The sequence below is a fragment of the Pseudorca crassidens genome, chromosome 20 (genome assembly GCF_039906515.1).
Source record: "Pseudorca crassidens isolate mPseCra1 chromosome 20, mPseCra1.hap1, whole genome shotgun sequence".
Taxonomy (NCBI): domain Eukaryota; kingdom Metazoa; phylum Chordata; class Mammalia; order Artiodactyla; family Delphinidae; genus Pseudorca; species Pseudorca crassidens.
Genome location: NC_090315.1, coordinates 48,780,240 through 48,800,284, shown reverse-complemented (window position 1 = coordinate 48,800,284; position 20,045 = coordinate 48,780,240). Strand labels below are relative to the sequence as shown.

General features: G+C 37.1%; 1 protein-coding gene across 1 annotated transcript in view; it reads right to left on the bottom strand.

The window, feature by feature from the left end:
• The window catches only part of HYDIN (HYDIN axonemal central pair apparatus protein), a 433,808-nt gene that overhangs the window by 238,184 nt on the left and 175,579 nt on the right, over positions 1–20,045 (bottom strand). The window contains exon 12 of the mRNA XM_067720656.1: positions 8,651–8,769. Coding sequence (XP_067576757.1) covers positions 8,651–8,769 — 119 coding nt within the window. The remainder of the gene's footprint in view (positions 1–8,650; positions 8,770–20,045) is intronic.

The following is a 20,045-nucleotide window of genomic DNA, read 5'->3' as shown; positions in this document are numbered from 1 at the left end:
TAATAAGGTCACAGACACCCAAAAACACACCACCAGACGCCGTCCTGCCCACCAGAAAGACAAGATCCAGCCTCATCCACCAGAATGCAGGCACCAGTCCCCTGCGCCAGGAAGCCTACACAACCCACTGAACCAACCTTAGCCACTGGGGGCAGACACCAAAAACAATGGGAACTACAAACCTGCAGCCTCAAAAAGGACACCCCAAACGCAGTAAGTTAAGCAAAATGAGAAGACAGAGAAACACACTGCAGATGAAGGAGCAAGGTAAAAACCCACCAGACCAAACAAATGAAGAGGAAATAGGCAGTCTACCTGAAAAAGAATTCAGAGTAATGATAGTAAAGATGATCCAAAATCTTGGAAATAGAATGTAGGAAATACAAGAAATGTTTAACAAGGACTTAGAAGAACTAAAGAGCAAACAAACAATGATGAACTACACAATAAATGAAATTAAAAATTCTCTAGAAGGAATCAATAGCAGAATAACTGAGGCAGAAGAACGGATAAGTGACCTGGAAGATAAAATAGTTGAAATAACTACCACAGAGCAGAATAAAGCACAAAGAATGAAAAGAATTTAGGACAGTCTCAGAGACCTCTGGGACAATATTAAATGCACCAACATTCAAATTATAGGGGTTCCAGAAGAGGAAGAGAAAAAGAAAGGGACTGAGAAAACATTTGAAGAGATTATAATTAAAAACCTCCTTAATATGGGAAAGGAACTAGTCAATCAAGAACAGGAAGCACAGAGAGTTCCATACAGGATAAATCCAAGGAGACACACACCAAAACACATTAATTGAACTATCAAAAATTAAATACAAAGAAAAAATATTAAAAGCAGCAAGGGAAAAACAACAAATAACACAGAAGGGAATCCCCATAAGGTTAACAGGTGATTTGTCAGCAGAAACTCTGCAAGCCAGAAGAGAGTGGCAGGACATATTTAAAGTGATGAAAGGGAAAAACCTACAACCAAGATTACTCTACCCAGCAAGGATCTCATGCAGATTTGACGGAGAAATTAAAACCTTTACAGACAAGCAAAAGCTAAGAGAATTCAGCACCACCAAAACAGTTCTACAACAAATGCTAAAGGAACTTCTCTAGGCAGGAAACACAAGAGAAGGAAAACACCTACAATAACAAACCCAAAACAATTAAGAAAATGGTATTAGGAACATACATATTGATAACTACCTTAAATGTAAAAGGATTAAATGCTCCAACCAAAAGACATAGACTGTGAATGGATACAAAAACAAGACCCATATATATGCTGTCTACAAGAGACCCACTTCAGATCTAGGGACACATACAGACTGAAAGTGAGGGGATGGAAAAAGATATTCCACGCTAATGGAAATCAAAAGAAAGCTGGAGTAGCAATTCTCATATCAGACAAAATAGACTTTAAAATAAAGGCTATTACAAGAGACAAAGAAGGACACTACAGAATGTTCAAGGGATCAATCCAAGAAGATATAACAATTGTAAGTATTTATGCACCCAACATAGGAGCACCTCAATACATAAGGCAAATGCTAACAACCATAAAAGGGGAAATCAACAGTAACACAATCATAGTAGGGGACTTTAACACCCCACTTTCACCAATGGACAGATCATCCAAATTGAAAATAAATAAGGAAACACAAGCTTTAAATGATACATTAAACAAGACGGACTTAATTGATATTTATAGGACATTCCATCCCAAAACAACAGAATACACTTTCTTCTCAAATGCTCATGAAACATTCTCCAGGATAGATCATATCTTGGGTCACAAATCAAGCCTTGGTAAATCTAAGAAAATTGAAATCATATCAAGTATTATTTCCGACCACAATGCTATGAGACTAGATACCAATTACAGGAAAAAATCTGTAAAAAAATACAAACACATGGAGGCTATAAAATACACTACTAAATAACCAAGAGACCACTGAAGAAATCAAAGAGGAAATCAAAAAATACCTAGGTAGAAATGACCATGAAAACACGACGACCCAAGACCTATGGGATGCAGCAAAAGGAGTTCTAAGAGGGAAGTTTATAGCATTACAATCCTACCTCAAGAAACAAGCAACATCTCAAATAAACAACCTAACCTTACACCTAAAGCAATTAGAGAAAGAAGAACAAAAAACTCCAAAGTTAGCAGAAGGAAAGAAATCATAAAGATCAGATCAGAAATAAATGAAAAAGAAATGAAGGAAACAATAGCTAAGATCAATAAAACAAAAAGCTGGTTCTTTGAGAAGATAAACAAAATTGATAAACCATTAGCCAGACTCATCAAGAAAAAAAGGGAGAAGACTCAAATCATCAGAATTAGAAATGAAAAAGGAGAAGCAACAACTGACACTGCATAAATACAAAGGATCATGAGAGATTACTACAAGCAACTATATGCCAATAAAATGGACCACCTGGAAGAAATGGACAAATTCTTAGATAAGCACAAACTTCTGAGACGGAACCAGGAAGATACAGAAAATATGAACAGACCAATCACAAGCATTGAAATTGAGACTGTGATTAAAAATCTTCCAACAAACAAAAGCCCAGGACCAGATGGCTTCACAGGCGAATTCTAGCAAACATTTATAGAAGAGTTAACACCTATCCATCTCAACTTCTTCCAAAATACAGCAGGGGGAAGAACACCCCAAACTCCTTCTACGAGGCCACCATCACCCTGATAACAAAACCAGATAAAGATGTCACAAAGAAAGAAAACTACAGGCCAGTATCACTGATGAACACACATGCAAGAATCCTCAACAAAATACTAGCAAACGGAATCAAGCAGCACATTAAAAGGATCATACACCATGATCTAGTGAGGTTTATCCCAGCATGCAAGGATTCTTCAGTATATGCAAATCAATCAATGTGATACACCATATTAACAAACTGAAGGATAAAAACCGTATGATCGATAATCTTAACAGATGCTGAGAAAGGTTTTGACAAAATTCAACACCGATTTATGATAAAAACCCTCCACAAAGTAGGCATAGAGGGAACTTACCTCAACATAATAAAGGCCATATATGACAAACCCACAGGCAACACTGTTCTCAATGGTGAAAAACTGAAACCATTTCCACTAAGATCAGGAATAAGACAAGGTTGCCCACTCTCACCACTATTATTCAACATAGTTTTGGAAGTTTTAGCCACAGCAATCATGGAAGAAAAAGAAATAAAAGCAATCCAAATCGGAAAAGAAGAAGTAAAGCTGTTAATGTTTGCAGATGACATGATACTATACATAGAGATTCCTAAAGACACTACTAGAAAACTACTAGAGCTAATCAATGAAATTGGTAAAGTAGCAGGATACAAAACTAATGCACAGAAATCTCTTGCATTCCTATACACCAATGATGAAAAATCTGAAAGAGAAACTATGGAAACACTCCCATTTACCACTGCAACAAAAAGAATAAAATACCTAGGAATAAACCTACCTAAGGAGACAAAACACCTGTATGCAGAAAACTATAAGACACTGATGAAAGAAATTAAAGATGATACAAACAGATGGAGAGATACACCATGTTCTTGGATTGGAAGAATCAACATTGTGAAAATGACTCTACTACCCAAAGCCATCTACAGATTCAGTGCAATCCCTATCAAACTACCACTGGCATTTTTCACAGAACTAGAACAAAAAATTTCACAATTTGTATGGAAACACAAAAGACCCCGAATAGCCAAAGCAATCTTTAGAAAGAAAAATGCAGCTGGAGGAATCAGGTTCCCTGACTTCAGACTATACTACAAAGCTACAGTAATCAAGACAGTATGGTACTGGCACAAAAACAGAAATATAGATCAATGGAACAGGATATATAGCCCAGAGATAAACCCACACACATATGGTCACCTTATCTTTGATAAAGGAGGCAAGAATATACGATGGAGAAAAGACATCCTCTTTAATAAGTGGTGCTGGAAAACTGGACAGCTACATGTAAAAGAATGAAATTAGAACACTCCCTAACACCATACACAAAAATAAGCTCAAAATGGATGAAAGACCTAAATGTAAGGCGAGATACTATAAAACTCTTAGAGGAAAACATAGGAAGAACACTCTATGACATAAATCACAGGAAGATCCTTTTTGACCCACCTCTTAGAGAAATGGAAATAAAAATAAACAAATGGGACCTAATGAAAGTTAAAAGCTTTTGCACAGCAAAGGAAACCATAAACAAGACGAAAAGACAACCCTCAGAATGGGAGATAATATTTGCAACTGACAAAGTATTAATCTCCAAAATTTACAAGCAGCTCATGAAGCTCAATATCGAAAAAACAAACAACCCAATCCAAAGATGGGCAGAAGACCTAAACAGACATTTCTCCAAAGAAGATATACAGATTGTCAACAAACACATGAAAGGACGCTCAACATCACTAATCATCAGAGAAATGCAAATCAAAACTACAATAAGGTATCACCTCACACCAGTCAGAAAGGCCATCATCAAGAAACCTACAAACAATAAAGGCTGGAGAGGGTGTGGAGTAAGGGAACCCTCTTGCACTGTTGGTGAGAATGTAAATTGATACGGCCACTACGGAGAACAGTATGGAGGTTCCTTAAAAAACTAAAAATAGAATGTTCAGAAGTAAGACAGAAAGAGAAAAACAAATACTGTATGCTAACACATATATATGGAATCAAAAAAAAAATGTTCTGAAGAACCTAGGGGCAGGACAGGAATAAAGACACAGCTGTAGAGAATGGACTTGAGGACATGGGGAGGGGGAAGCGTAAGCTGGGACGAAGTGAGAGAGTGGCATGAACATATATACACTACCAAATGTAAAACAGATAGCTAGTGGGAACAGCCGCATAGCACAAGGAGATCAGCTCGGTGCTTTGTGACCATCTAGAGGGGTGGGATAGGGAGAGTGGGAGGGAGACACAAGAGGAAGGAGATATGGGGATATATGTACAGCTGATTCACTTTGTTATGACACACCATTGTAAAGCAATTATATTGCAATAAAGATGTTTAAAAAAATGTAAGTATTACTAACTTCTCAGATGCTGTGAAAATGACATTTATTAAATTGCATAACTTTTAGAATAGTGCATGACAAAGAGTGCTCATAAAAGACAGTGATTGCTATTTATGTCCCCAGTGCTAAGCAGAATGGGTTTAAGATTTACCTGTGCTTAAGAAGCAACTGATATGCACTAGTGATAACTTGAAGGCAACTCAAAGGTGTTAATGGTAACTGAAGGACAGATGTACTTCTCTCTGAGCTGGTGCATGGATTGCCTTTTTTCTTGTTTTACCCAGATCTTCTATAAGTTGCCAGTTCCTCTATTTTCGAGAATATGCATTTCATTCTTCTCCCGACAAACCAGCAACTACTTATGTATACGGAATCCAGCAAATTGTTTGACAATACAGTTCTGACACCTTGTGATTACTAGTAATGCCCTTACCCTTGCAGTTCAACTCCTTGGAGTGGGGAAAATTTATAGTAGAACTTCACTTCTCATTTGTTTTCCTTCAAATTACACTGGGGAATAGCATACTCTTGGGGGTTAGTCTTCATGTATCTGCTAAGCTCAGCAATGACTAACAGCAATAGCTAGTTACTCAAATTTGTTTCAAGTAGGTAATGTAATAAATTGAAAGAGAGATGCAATGAGGCATCAGCATTAAATACGCAGAGAGTGCAAAATATTCCCCTAAGAAGCACCTTACTATGTCCTTCTCTGCCACTGCACAGCTCTCAAAACTGTCCAGTCTGATGCAGCACCTCATTTAACACTTACTTAGCTGGCTGTGGTTTGCTTTACTGTTCAATTATGGGAGGGTGGGAAGTGATGGTCTCAAGGACACTTCTGTTAAAATTTGTAAGAAATTATTATTACATTCAGAGAAACCCTATCCATTTTGTAACAGGGAAGAGCAAAATCTGACTCCATGTTAGATCTGTTTCTTTTATTTAACCTTTGCTTTTCATTGCTTTTGTTATTATAATCATACATAATGGCTTGCCTCAGGGCACCCTGCCCCTCTGCCTGAATGTTAAACTAAAGTGCCTTTGTTCAGCTCACAGGGAGACAATCTGACCCTTCCCACCTGTGAATGGCTGCAGAAAAGAGGAAATTAACAGATCCCCTCCCTGATGCTGGCCAAGCCCAACCAGAGATATTTTGCAAAACTAATGGCCTTTTTACTTTACTTCCTCACCTCCTCCCCTTTTCTGCCCTATAAAAGAAACTGGCATCCAGACCCCAATAAGATGTTTTTTGCAGACACTAGTCTGCCATCTTCTCGGTCTATCGGCTTTCTGAATAAAGTCACTATTCCTTGCCTCAACACCTTGTCTCCCAATTTATTGCCTTGTTGCATAGCCAGCAGAGCGAGCTTGGGCTCGATAACAATTCTGCACCAGAACTAAAGGTTCTTTTCCAATGTGGCATCCATAAGACACAGTCTATAAGGTGTGAGGGAAATTTGCACTGGATAAAGTACAGGCAGAGCATCAACTTAATAAGAACAATTTAGTTTAATAAGAACTCTTATACCTTCTTTTCCCTCCCTAAGTGACCATTTTTTTCAGAATGCAATACAGGACAATGCAACATAGTAGCTGTGCCACTTTTCACTTTATGTTAGTCATGTGAGTGATTACTTCATTTAAGTTATGCTCTTCCGTATATTCCATCTCATCTTATGTATATTCCATGACATTAACATCTCTATTTACCTTTCAAATCATCCCATTTGGCCCATAGTTAAGTCTAATGAATGTGAGGACAAATGACACTCCAGGAAGCTCTCAACATCAATTGGGCACTTACCTCCCATGCTTAGGCTGAGCTGAATTGGTTGTAGACCAGATTTGCCCATAATGAGAGCCCAAGGGATTGAAAAGCCAGCAAAGGGCTTTCTCTTCCCACACAATGTAGGGCCCTACTACCCTGGGGCTCACTAACATTTACAGGCTGTGTGACCTTGCCAAGTTACTTAACAAATGTGGCAGAGTCAGGTTGGCCATTCACTGAACCCATATCCTCTTCTTCCTGTGCCTATAGCTAGACTACATTTCCCAGCCAGCCTTGCAGTTACAGACCCTAACAGGATATGAACAAAAGTGATACGTGCGACCTCCATTACTACCTCCTATAAAAACCTCTCATGTGGGGCTTCCCTGGTGGCGCAGTGGTTGGGAGTCCACCTGCCAATGCGGGGGATGCAGGTTCCTGCCCCAGTCTGGGGGGATCCCGCATGCCGCGGGGCGGCTGGGCCTGTGGGCTATGGCCGCTGGGCCTGTGCGTCCGGAGCCTGTGCTCCACAGCGGGAGAGGCCGCAGCAGTGAGAGGCCCGTGTACCGCAAAAAAAAACAAAACAAAACCTCTCATGTGCATCCCTCCATGCCTTTCTCCTACTGCCAGTGTGATACATGTGAGACTACAATCTTGCAACTCAGATGTTAGGGGTTGGAGCACCATGAGATAGAATGAGGCTGAGTTCTTGATCCTCTGCGGTAGGAGAGCCATCTGCTGATGACCAAGCTTGTCTGAGACTTTATGTTAGGAACAAAATACTATTGTATTTATTTGTTACAGTATGTAGGGTTACCTTAACTAGTAAAACTCCTCTAAGCCCCAGCTTCCTCAGCTATAAAATGGGGATAGTCGTTGTGCCTTCTTCATAGGGTTTTTGTGAGGACCAAGTGAACTAATGCATATGTGCTCAACATACATGAAGGGTGAGGATGTTGACTGAATTAACCACTATGTGCCTCATACTTCTCATGTGTAGAAACAGGTACAGTAAAACCCACCACTCATAGTTCTGTAAGAGTTAGAAATCACACACACATACGTAGGCATGCACACATAATAAGGCATGGAACTTGACACCTATTTGTCACTCATTAAATAAATGCTTTTATTGTTACCTCTATAGAAATATAAACACTTACAATTTAGGAATCTTTCTACAATAAACTTTCAATGGTTATAGTTTGATATAGTGTAAACAAGTGTCCTGGATATGAATTTAGTGATGAAGTGACACTGAAGTAACTTTGATCCTCACGAACCCATGGGTACATCATGTAAAAATTCATTTTCTATTTAACTGGAAAGACAAAGCAGGGAGATCTCTTCCAGAAATCAGGACGATTGGTTTTTAAATCAGAGAAAATTAATTAAAATTTTAAATTAGAGAAACTTCTGAAGTGTGAAAACAGCTACCCTCATTAGGACATTCTGGAAAATGTAAAAGGTTCTCTATCCTCTGATCTGTAGGATTTATGTTGTCAGAGATCAAGCATTAAATAGATGGGGAGACGTATTTATAGTGTCCCCCTTTGCAATTTACAAAATGATGATGATAAAACCAATTAACTTATGACTTTGATGCTTTTTATAAAGCTAGAGAGGCTGAAAAGGATGGAAAAAGTCGCTTCCCTCAACAAGGCTGGGAGGGAGGAGGAGGAGTTCGATTGTTTGGGGTCTGAATAGGTATGAGTAATGGAAAAAAACGTGATGTCACAAATTTTCTATCAATAAAAACACACACATAAAACAAAAAAAGCCAAGTACTTTTGCGTCTCAATGCACAATTCTAGTGCTTACCTCATAACAATGTACAGATCCAACAAAAACTTTTCCAATATCCAGCAACTCAAAGTTGAAGTGGATCTTTGGTCCCATTCCTTCCCCTTTGATTCGCAGGGGCAGACGGATCTCTCGGCCTGTAAAAACAATTCAGACTTTATTACCCTCAGTGATGCTTTATTACCCCAGATTACCCACAACCTCTTATTAATGTAAGCAGTCAAGATTATTGCAACAACTCCCTACAATGGACTGAGGGAGTGTAATTTAACCAATGCTGAAGATTTAGCTTATCTTTAAGAAACAAGAATACTGGTTAGTTTCTTAACTTTAGGGAAAAGCTTATATTGCAATCTAGGCTGACATTTTAGCAGAAAAAAAACAATTAAAAAAATTTAACCCAATCTTAACTGTATCCTTAAGTTTTTTATAAAGGAAAATAATTTCTCTAAATCAGAGAAGAATGACATAAGATGAGCGCTGCCACGGGGCTCCAAGAGACCTTGTTCACACTGATCTTCCCTAGATTTAGGAAAAGCCAGGGCATTAAGGGATCTGAGTCTAGGAGTCTTACCTGACCCTCACTTTGCAGCTTCTTTCATACAGAGGAAATGGAATCCACTAAACAGTATCCTTTACTACACAGCCACAACGCACCCAGGGTCAATACAGAGCACAAGCCTTTAAAGTACTGACTGCTTTTGTCTCCCTTTTAAAATGGGGTATGTATCTGCATCTGATAATATGTGATCATTATAAAAATATTAAAAGGAAAGTAGAAATTTTATCATAATTCCACCACCCAAAGATAACTACTGTTAGCATTTTGGTGCCAATCCTTCCACATTTAATCATATTTAAGAATTGTTAATGTAAATGAGAGCATCTGCTATAAATTACATTTAGCCTGCTTTTTTTCACTTAACAATACATCTGGAACATTTTTACGTATCATCACCTAAAGATGTAGTAAATATTTTTAACCAGTCCTTCTTATTGGATATTTAAGTGGCTTCCAAATTTTCATTACAACAAATTACAATGTAATTAATATCCTTTAGTACATTTATGATCAATTTTCCTATGTTTTCTTTAAGCACTTTGAAGATACCATTCTATTGTTTCTTGTCTTCCACCATTTCTGTTGAGAGCTTAGTTTATAGTCTTATTGCTCATTTGAGATAATACATCTTTTCCTCTGACTGCATGAAGATTTTCCTTTTGTCTTTGTTTTTCAGCAGTTTTACTATAATGTTCCCAAGTGTGGTTTGCATTTATCCTTCTTAGGGTTTATTGAACTTTTTGAATCTGTGGATGAATGTATTTCATCAAATTTGGAAATTTTTTTAGTCATTATCTCTTCAAATATTGCTTATGCTCAATTTTCCCATTTCTTTATATATATATATATATAGTGTATATATATACACACACGCACATGTATATGAGCTTTTTACCACATTCCACTCAGTTCTTATGTTCTTTCCTGCATTTTGTCCCTATATGCTTTAGTGTAGCTATTTTCTTTGATTTATCTTATTTCCAGTTTACAAATTCTACCTCTAGGCATACCTAACAGGCTATTAAATTCATCTACTGAGTTCTTAATTTGTCATCATAACTTTTCCATGCTAGACTTCCTATTGGATTTTTTTGTAGTTTCCAGGTCTCTGCTCAATATTATCTTTAGTAAGAACATTTTAAAAAATCTGTGTCTGGAAATTCTATCACCTGGCTCTCTATGGGTTTGCTCCTATTGTTTATCTTGGTGTTCTATCAGACTGTGCTACCTCCTCATATACTTGGTTATTTCTGATTGAGTGCTGATCAGTGTATATAAAAAACTGTAGATTTAATTTGAAACACTAAGATGTTATCTTCTTCCAGGTTCTGGCTGGTGACTAGGGGATATTAGTGATCCCAGATAACCTAATCTAACCATTGAAGATTCTGTGACGGAATTAAGCCCTGCAGCAAATCACTGGAGTGACTATTTTCTCAATTCTCCCAAGAAGGGTGTGTAGCTAGTACTATCCTACATATAGAAGAGAAGTTAATTCCTCATATATAAGAGATACCTTAGAACATTAGGGATTAAATACTCTTGGAACCCCAGTGGAGAACAGTCTTAATCAAATCTATGCTTGAAAAATGATCCAAAGCTGAGCTCTAGTTCTTATAAGGACTTACTTCTAGTCTTATTTCTAGTCCCCACTTTACTGGGTCCCACCCTCAAGCATGGGGGATTTCTAGGGCCCTTTCTCCTTGGGCATCCCATGAACTTCTATGTTTTCTTCCTTAACTCTGCTTAATTTTTCAGTCTCTGCAGTATCTCCCAAAAAGTCAGTGTCACTAAGGATAAAGAAGCCCCCCAAATCTGACTGTTTTGGTTTCTTTCTTCTCCTGGATCTTGGCCCCCAAATCCTTCACTGTCCTGGAAGCTCTCTTTTGCTTTCTAACGAGTTTAAAAAATATATTTTGTCTCGTTCTTTTATTCTTTTAGTTGCTCTGTGTGTGTGTGTGTGTGTGTGTGTGTGTGTGTGTGTGTGTATGAGAGAGAGAGAGAGAGAGAGAGAGAGAGAGAGAAAGGGAGTTAAATTACCCAGCCCACCACTATAGGAAGTAGAATGCCAGAACAAAAGGATATACATTTGACAGTTTGATAGCTATGGCCATATTGTCTTCTAGAATGGTTGTACTAATTTACACAAAAACATCAACAGTTTTAATGGTTTCTGTCTTTCCATGTTCTCCCTCAAAAATCAATACTCGAAAATATTTGATAATTTAATAGGTTTTCCTTAAATTTGCACCACTAAAATTTCAAGTTATTTAGGGAAAAATTGTGTATTTGCTCTGTGTGTAACATTTTGAACATTCAAAATTATTTTGATGCTCTGTTAGATGTAATTTTCAGTATTAGAGCAAATACATTTTGAACAACCAAGTGATATTATTGGTTGTTATTAATAATATTAATTTATTATCATCATAATAATGCCTTGTGACATTTTATGTTCCACTGTCTTCTATTGCTATTCAGCGTCTGTATCTTTAATGCTTCCTCTCCATGACTGTCCTTTTAAAGACAAGAATACTTGTCTCTGGGTCCCTTCTAGTGCTTGGCAACACAGTGGTCATTAGGCAAGTATTGCTTTGATTACAAGAAACAAGAGCAATCTTAGCAATATCTGGAAACAGCTCATTTATTCAAAGGGTTCTCCCAATCCATGTGATCCCTGGGAAAGAAGTTCCTCTAAAGATCAGTGTTGGTTTGACAACACTCTAGAGCATCAGTAAAATTCTCAGAGAGCCCAAACCTTATCAACCTACTCCATTATTTTAGAGTTTTAATCTTCAAACCTGTTTTGAAGGCAATGATTTGTACTCCTTGGTCAAGAGAAAAGTATTCTGACAGAGATCCAACTTTCAGAACGGCAAAGGAAGAGAACTGCAAATACATTGTGGAATAAACTGCAAGACTATTTATAACTGTCAGGCTTAAAGCTTTCCCAATCTGTTATCTTGACTGCCTTCCTTAATAAAAAAAAAAAAAGAGAGAAAAGGAGATGTGTTGTACAAAAGCAGTGAGCCAATGTTTCTTTGGGAATTATTAATTACTTCAAAGGAGACTTTCTTATTTGTAGCTAGCCATTTCCCTAACCCAGGACAGAATAGGAGTAAAGTAATACCCAGGCTTGTGTTTGTAAGAGTTAGTCTAAATTTTAGTGTTACATTACAAATGCTATGTTTCCACAAAATTTTTGAAGCAGGGATTTTGGCAAAAGGCAGCAAGATGGACAAGCTTGAAAGAACTAGTAAGCTCTAAGGTCAGATTCCTTATTAGAAAAGCAAAATATTAAAATGTTTTTAAAATAGGGAAGCTTCTCATCTATGATTACAGTGTCCTGGTTTCACACATGAGAAGCAGGGAGATGTACTATAGAACCCCTTTCACAGCCCTAAAATCTGTGAATGCAATAGATCATATTGCATTAAATACCAGAAAATGTAACCATGGGCTTTCAAAAACTTGCCATCTAAGATATATATATTAGATGTTCAATATGATACTTGAGCTCCATTCCTGTGCAGTAAGACAAGAAAAAGGGGGGGAGGATGTATAAATAGGAAGAACAAATGGTCATAATTCACAGATTTTATGACTACCTACCTGAAAAATCCTAAAGAACCTATAAATACTTTTTAAAATTAATAAGATAAAGAATGATGGTTACCAAATCAAATACAAAAGTCAACTGCATTTCTATACACAGCAAGTCAAAAAATTAATTTTCAAGATATTAATTTTACAATAGCAACAAAAATATAAAGTACCTATAAGTAAATCTAACAAAATATACTTAAGACTTTCAAGGAACAAACTGTAAAACTTTACTGAAAGATATTAGGAAAGATCTAAATAAATGGAGAACTAGGTTATGTTCTTGAAATGGGAGACTCAATATTATAAAATTGTCAATTTTCCTCAAACTGATCTATATAATTTTAATGCTCTACTAAACAAAATGCCAGCAGGTAAAATTTGGAGGAATTTGATGGTTCATTATAAAATTTAAGTGTAAAATCAAAGGGCCAGTAACAACCAAGACGTTACTAAAGAAAAATAAACTGAGGGGACTTGCCCTTTCATATATTAAAGTCTGTTGTAAATCTATTGTAATTATGATAGTGTGGTCTTGGGGCAGAAAGTGCAAAATGACTAAGGAAACAGAATACAGAACTCAGAATAAATGCACACATATGCAGATTTGACTTATGACAGAGCAGGTGTTGAAAATCAGTACAGAAAGGTGGACCACACAGTATAAAGAGCTAAAACAACTGGGCGCCCACATAGGATCTGTGGTAGGCTGAATAATGGCCCCCAAAGATATCCACATCCTAATTCCTGTAACCTATAAGTATTATTTCATATGGCAAAAAAGGTGAATATTATATGACAAAAGACGTGATTAAGTTAAGAATTTTTAGTTGGGGATATTATGCTGGATTATCTTGACTACCGTAGCTTAGAAGTTGTCTTGAAATCAGGTCATAGTAGTCTTCCAATTTTGTTCTTCTATTCCAAAGTTGTTTGGATTATTCTAAACTCTTTGCATTTCCATATGAATTTTAGAATGAGCTTGTCAATTTCTACCAAGAAAAAGCTGTTTGGATTTTTATTGGAATTGTATTGAATCTAAAGATGAATTTTGGGGGGAAATGACATCTTAATATTTAATTTACCCACCTATTAACAAGGTACAGTTCTCCATTTATTTAGGTTTTTAATTTCTCTCAGCAATGTGGTTTTTTTTTTCTTTTTTTTTTTCAGTACACGGGCCTCTCACTGTTGTGGCCTCTCCCGTTGCGGAGCACAGGCTCCGGACGCGCAGGCCCAGCGGCCATGGCTCACGGGCCCAGCCGCTCCGCGGCACATGGGATCTTCCCGGACTGGGGCACGAACCCGTGTCCCCTGCATCGGCAGGCAGACTCTCAACCACTGTGCCACCAGGGAAGCCCTCTCAGCAATGTTTTATAGTTTTCAGTGTACAGGTCTTCCACAACTTTTGTCAAATTTATCTTTAAGTAGTTCACATTTCTTAATGTTATTGTATTATAAGTAATATTGCTTTTTAAAAATTCAATTTCCATTGTTCATTGTCTAGAAACATAACTGATTTCTCTCTATATAAATCTTGTATCCTGCAACCTTGTTACACACTTAATTTTCAGTCCTTGTCAAAATATTCTTTAGCACTATCTCCACAGATTTTAATTCAAAAAACATAGGTGAAACCCAAGAACCTACATTTTTAATGAGCAGCCAGAGTGACTCTATGCAGATTCTCTAAGGATATTACCTCAAGAAAGATATGAACATTGTTAACTATATTAACTTCCGACAACAGGGCAGGGTAAGCTGACTCAACACATCCTTCCACTTCAAATACAAAAAAATTATTAAAAGTATGACAAACATATAGTTTTAATACTTATCCAAGCCCAAAAGAAAGAAAGGAAAACACCAGGGGCTAGAAATAAAAAGGGAACTCAGAGATTTTTAAAGTACATACAGCCTTATGGTCTAATGGCTTCAGTTTAAACACCCTCATAGAAATAGGGCATATGGCTTTGTTCCTATCTGGGAATGAGGAACTGAACTTCGATCCCTGCATAAATTTAGGACCTTGGAAAGGATGCCTCTTTCCAAAAAGGAAACTAGAAAAATTCTACCTATTGGTCTAAGGGAGCAGTGATGAAGCTTGTCCTCTACCTTGCAATCTGAATAGGGGGAAAAGGCCCCTATGAGAAATCCAAGTCCCATGTATAGGTATGGGATCCAAATTTATATTATATTATAGGTGAAAGAATCAGAAGCTGTGAAAATAAAAGTTGTAAAGTCTTGAAGAAATAAAAAATTGTTCTGAAGGAACACCTCCATGAATCCAGTACCCATACTGTCTTAGTCTGTTTGGGTTGCTGTAATAAAATACCACAGACTGGGTGGCTTAAACAACAAACATTTATTTCTCACAGTTCTGGAGGCCGGGAAGTCCAAGATCAAGGTGCTGGCAGATCCAATGTCTGGTGAGAGCCCTCTTCCTGCTTCACAGATGCTGTCTTCTCACTCACATGGAAGAATGGGCAATGGAGCTTTCCGGGGTCTCTTTTATAAAGGGCACTAACCACATTCATGAACGCTCTGCCCTCTACCTAATCACCTCCAAAGTTCCCACCTCCAAATACCATCACATTGAGTATTATGTTTCAAAATATGAATTTTGGGGCAAGGGGGCAGGGCCACAAACATTCATTCCATAGCACATCCTAAAGATGAGCTAACAACACAAACATTTCAAGCCATCTGAAGAATCAACATGAGGAAAATCAGTGGTTACCGAAAACATGCAAATTAGTACCCCAAGAGCTTGAGATAATAGAATAGTCTTAAATAAACTCTAACATAGCATTCTCAAAATCTTTAAAGAGGTAAATGAAGAAAGAGAAACCATTTGAAGGAGACAAAAATGAAAGTATTAAAACCAAACAGAATTTCTAAAACTGAAAAATCAAGTTGATGAAATAAAAACTGAATAAATATACCAGAGTAGAAATAGCTGAAGAATTAGTCAACTAGAAGAAAGATCTTGGAAAAAAAAAAAACCCAGAATGTATCATACAGAGATGAAGAAATCAAAAATATATTAGGAGAAGTTAAAAGACTCTGCAATTCCATGGGAAAGACATATATCTAAAAGAATTTACAGAAGGAAAAAATTGAGATGAGATGAAAATAACACTGAAGAGATAATTGCTGAGAATTTTCCAGAATCGATTAAAGGTTCTTAAATTAAAAAAGCATATCAAGTAGGATAAAGGCAAATCCATCTCAGTGAAACTGTAGAACATCAAAGCATAAAGTAATTCTTAATATCAATCTGACAGAAAGACAGATAACCTAAAGAAATTAAAATTAAGACTGCAGTAGATTTCTCATCTCAACAATTCAGTCCATTGTTCACGCTATGAGGAAGCAAGCAGCCACATGGAGAGGCCACTGATAGGTTCCAGCAAACAGAACCTGCTGAGGTCCCTGCCAACAGCCAGGATCAAATGCCAGATATATAGATGGATGAGCTAAAAAATGAAATCAGCTTCGACCTTCAAGCGTGTCCAGCTGTCTTCATGTGGAGCAAAGAGAGCTGTCCTTGCTGAATCCTGAATCACAGATCTGTGCAAAATAAGTGATTGCTCGTTGTTTGAAGCCACTAAATTTAGGATGGTTTGTTATGCATCAAAAGATAAACAGAACAAAGTGACTTAAGCAAATTAGGGTTTTTATTTTGCTCACATAGGATATATTAGGACCTTGGAAAGGATGCCTCTTTCTAAAAAGGAAACTAGAAAAATTCTACCTATTGGTCTAAGGGAGCAGTGAAGAAGCTTGTCCTCTACCTTGCAATCTGAATAGGGGGAAAAGGCCCCTATGAGAAATCCAAGTCCCATGTATAGGTATGGGATCCAAATTTATATTATATTATAGGAAATGGGAAATAATATATATTATGGGAAATAAGGATTTGGGGGGGGGTAGGATTTAGGGGATTAGGACATGCTGCTGCTGCTGCTGCTGCTGATGGTTGAAAAGAAAAATAAATATTGATTTGATGGCTACTTTCTCTTCATGTTCATAAACCATACATACAACTGTATTTACTATAGGTTTTAATGTTTTAATATATGGTGGAGCTAGTCCTCCCACAGTATTCTTGTTGAATTTTCTAGGCAACCCTACTTTCATTTATTTCTTCCATAAGAATTTTAGAATCCACCCAATTAAAAAAAACAACCTTACTGATATTACCACTGGGATTACATTGCATTTACAGGGAGAATTGACCTATTTATAATATTGATTTTCCTGACCAAAAACATGGGCGTTTCTATTTGTTCAAGTTTTCCTAAATTTGGGTATGTATAAAAGACACTGGTATATTATTCCCTGTATTTTTCTTTATGTTTGAAATATTTGATAACTGAAAATGCAATTTAAAGTAAATATAATCTAAAGTAGTTGATCCAGAAAATAATTTCTCATTCATAGGACTAAGATACTTTATATTATTATCAGGTTGCAATCTGATGAGTTTTGAGAAAGACAGCTTATAAATATGTAGAGTATTACTCACTTATTACTCTGAAAATCCAAAAATGTTTTTAATGATTGGGGTGATTTAGCTTTTCCTTTCCTAAATCTCCATTCTTTAGTTTAATTAGGATTAAACTCAAAAGCCTCAAATTGTGCTAAAAACTCAGATGTTTCTCTTATGATGCACAGAATGAAAATGGACAATAAGGTTCATATTAATTGGGTCTTTAAAGGAAGCGGGTATGTCTGGAGTCATTTCCAACATGCTGCTTTTCTGCATTTGACTCTGAAGCACCCATTAACGAGGTTATCTAGCAATATATTTCACAATTGAAATCAGAAAGTGTTACTTCCTTTGAAGTTCCCATATGGTGATCCAAACCAAATATGTGTAGTTTCCCTTTGAGTTTCATTTTTTTTAAAGGCAATCTTCATGATTAAATCAGGTGTTTACACATTCCATTGTTAAGTCAAGATACATGAAAGATCAGTTTTGAGACCTAGATCAAACTATCAGCAAGTCTTTATAAATATCTAACATACAGGTTTAACTACTTCTAAGGAAATATGAAAATTTTAAATGAAGAAACAAATTCAGTTTCAGATTAACTGAAAAGATTTTAATGATGTTGTATTTGCCATATTCATGTCTGAGCAGATCACTCCCCTGCTTAGAGCCCTTCAGTGATTCCTTACTCACTCTGGGTGAAGGCTGAGGTTCTTAGTCGGGCAGACAAGGGCAGCCCTCCAAGAACTGGTTCCCACCTACTACACCAGCCTCCAGCTTCATTTCCTGCCCCCGCCTGTCCCCTCCCAAGTTTCTCTGTCTCTCTCTGTTTCACACCCCAGGAACTTGCAGTTATTTGTCATTTCATGCTCATGGTATATTTTTACATAGTATTTCTCTATGTGTTTTCACAAGTGTTTCCCTGCTTCTTGTGCCCAGCCCCTCCTTTTTTTCACTTGACTAACATATATTTCAAGACTAAGCTGTGTGTCCTGTATTCTTTTCAACTATTATCATTCATTCACTGTATGGCATTACGTAACTGTTGATTTATGTGTCAGTTTCTCCCCACTCAATTCTATGCCTTTCTGAGGGCAATTCTATGCCTTTCTGTGCATCTCTGTACTCATGGTGCCTAGATATAAAAGCTTTCAAAAGAAGAAAAGGTTGTAGGAGATGTGGGTTAAATTTCATGCATCCCGAGCGGCCTCCCCAAAACCAATGACACTGGCCTTCCCTGCTACTTCCTGTCTCTGAACATACATTCACACAATGGAACACTATACAACAATGAAAATGAAATGCAACTAGAGCTACAAGCAACAACGTGGATGAGACACGCAGATTGATTCCAATTATGTACATTCCAAAGGCAGGCAGTACTAAATTGTAATGTTTAGTTATACACACATGGGAGTATAAGCTATAAATGAAAGCAAGGAAATAATGATCATGAAGGATAGAATGGTGATTATCTCAGGGAGAGGTTGGGGTGAAGGGAGTGTGATTGGGAAGGAATACACAGGGGGGCTTATTGAGGCTGGAATTATTCTATTATTGATCTTGGTGGCAATTACATAATGCCTGCCTATAATTATTTGTTATACTGTACATGTGTGTGTATTAGTTCCCCATTGCTGCTAGAACAAATTACCACAAACGTAGTGGCTTAACATACAAACTTACTATCTTAAAAGTTCTAGAGGTCCAAATCCAAAATGGGTCTCACTGGGCTAAAATCAAGGTGTTGGCAGGGCTGCGTTCCTTTCTGGATGGTCTAGGAGAAAATCCATTTTCTTGCCTTTTCCTTTCCTAGAGGCTGCTTGAATTCTTTGGCCCTCTAGCTTCAAAGCCAGAAATGGCTGGTGGAGTCTTTCTCATAAGGCATCATTCCGACACTGAGACTGATCCTTCTGCCTCCCTCTTGAACATTTAAGGACCCTTGTGATTATTATTGAGCCACCCAGGACATTGTCCTTATCTTAAGGTAAGCTCATTAGTAACCTAAATTCCATTTTCTGCCCTAATTCCCCTTTGCCATGCAATGTAACATATACACAGTAACATATCCACAGATGCTGGGGACATGGACATCTTGGGGAGGCCATTACTCTGCCTACCACAGCACACGTTATGTACATTTCTGAATCTGTGTTCTATTTCTCAGTGACAAAAGGTGAGAAGTCAAACTGTGGTATGTAAATACAAAGAATTCCTATACAACCATGAAAAAGAATGGCCCCTTTTTATTTAGCGTTATGGAATAATCTCTAAGAAATATTTAAAAAGCAGTGTTAGAACTACTGTGTAAAGTATGCTGTCATTTATGTAAAATGGTATGAGGAAAAGCATATCTATATGTATTTGCTTTTATATGCTCAAAGCATATAGGAAAACAAAAGCAAAGCAAAACAAAACGAGGGAAGGAGCTTTTCTATTTGCCTACGAAGTATTTCTTAGTGGCCTAAAACCAGGAGGTTTTACCAACCTTTGAAGATAATAGTAAGGAATCAGCACCAGCCCTTGAAAAGACACAGAATTGCACAGAATTTACAGGGAAGACAATATGGAATTACTATGTAAACAAAACCCTTCCCTGGCAATCCTATCTTTTAATAAACCACTAACAAAATAAAGAAGAATGTCATGGAGATGGAAAATTACACCGTTCAGTTTACCCAGGATGTGAATTCTGTGGCAGAATTCAGAATTGCAAAGGAAACAATAGATAAATGCAATTAGTTATGTAA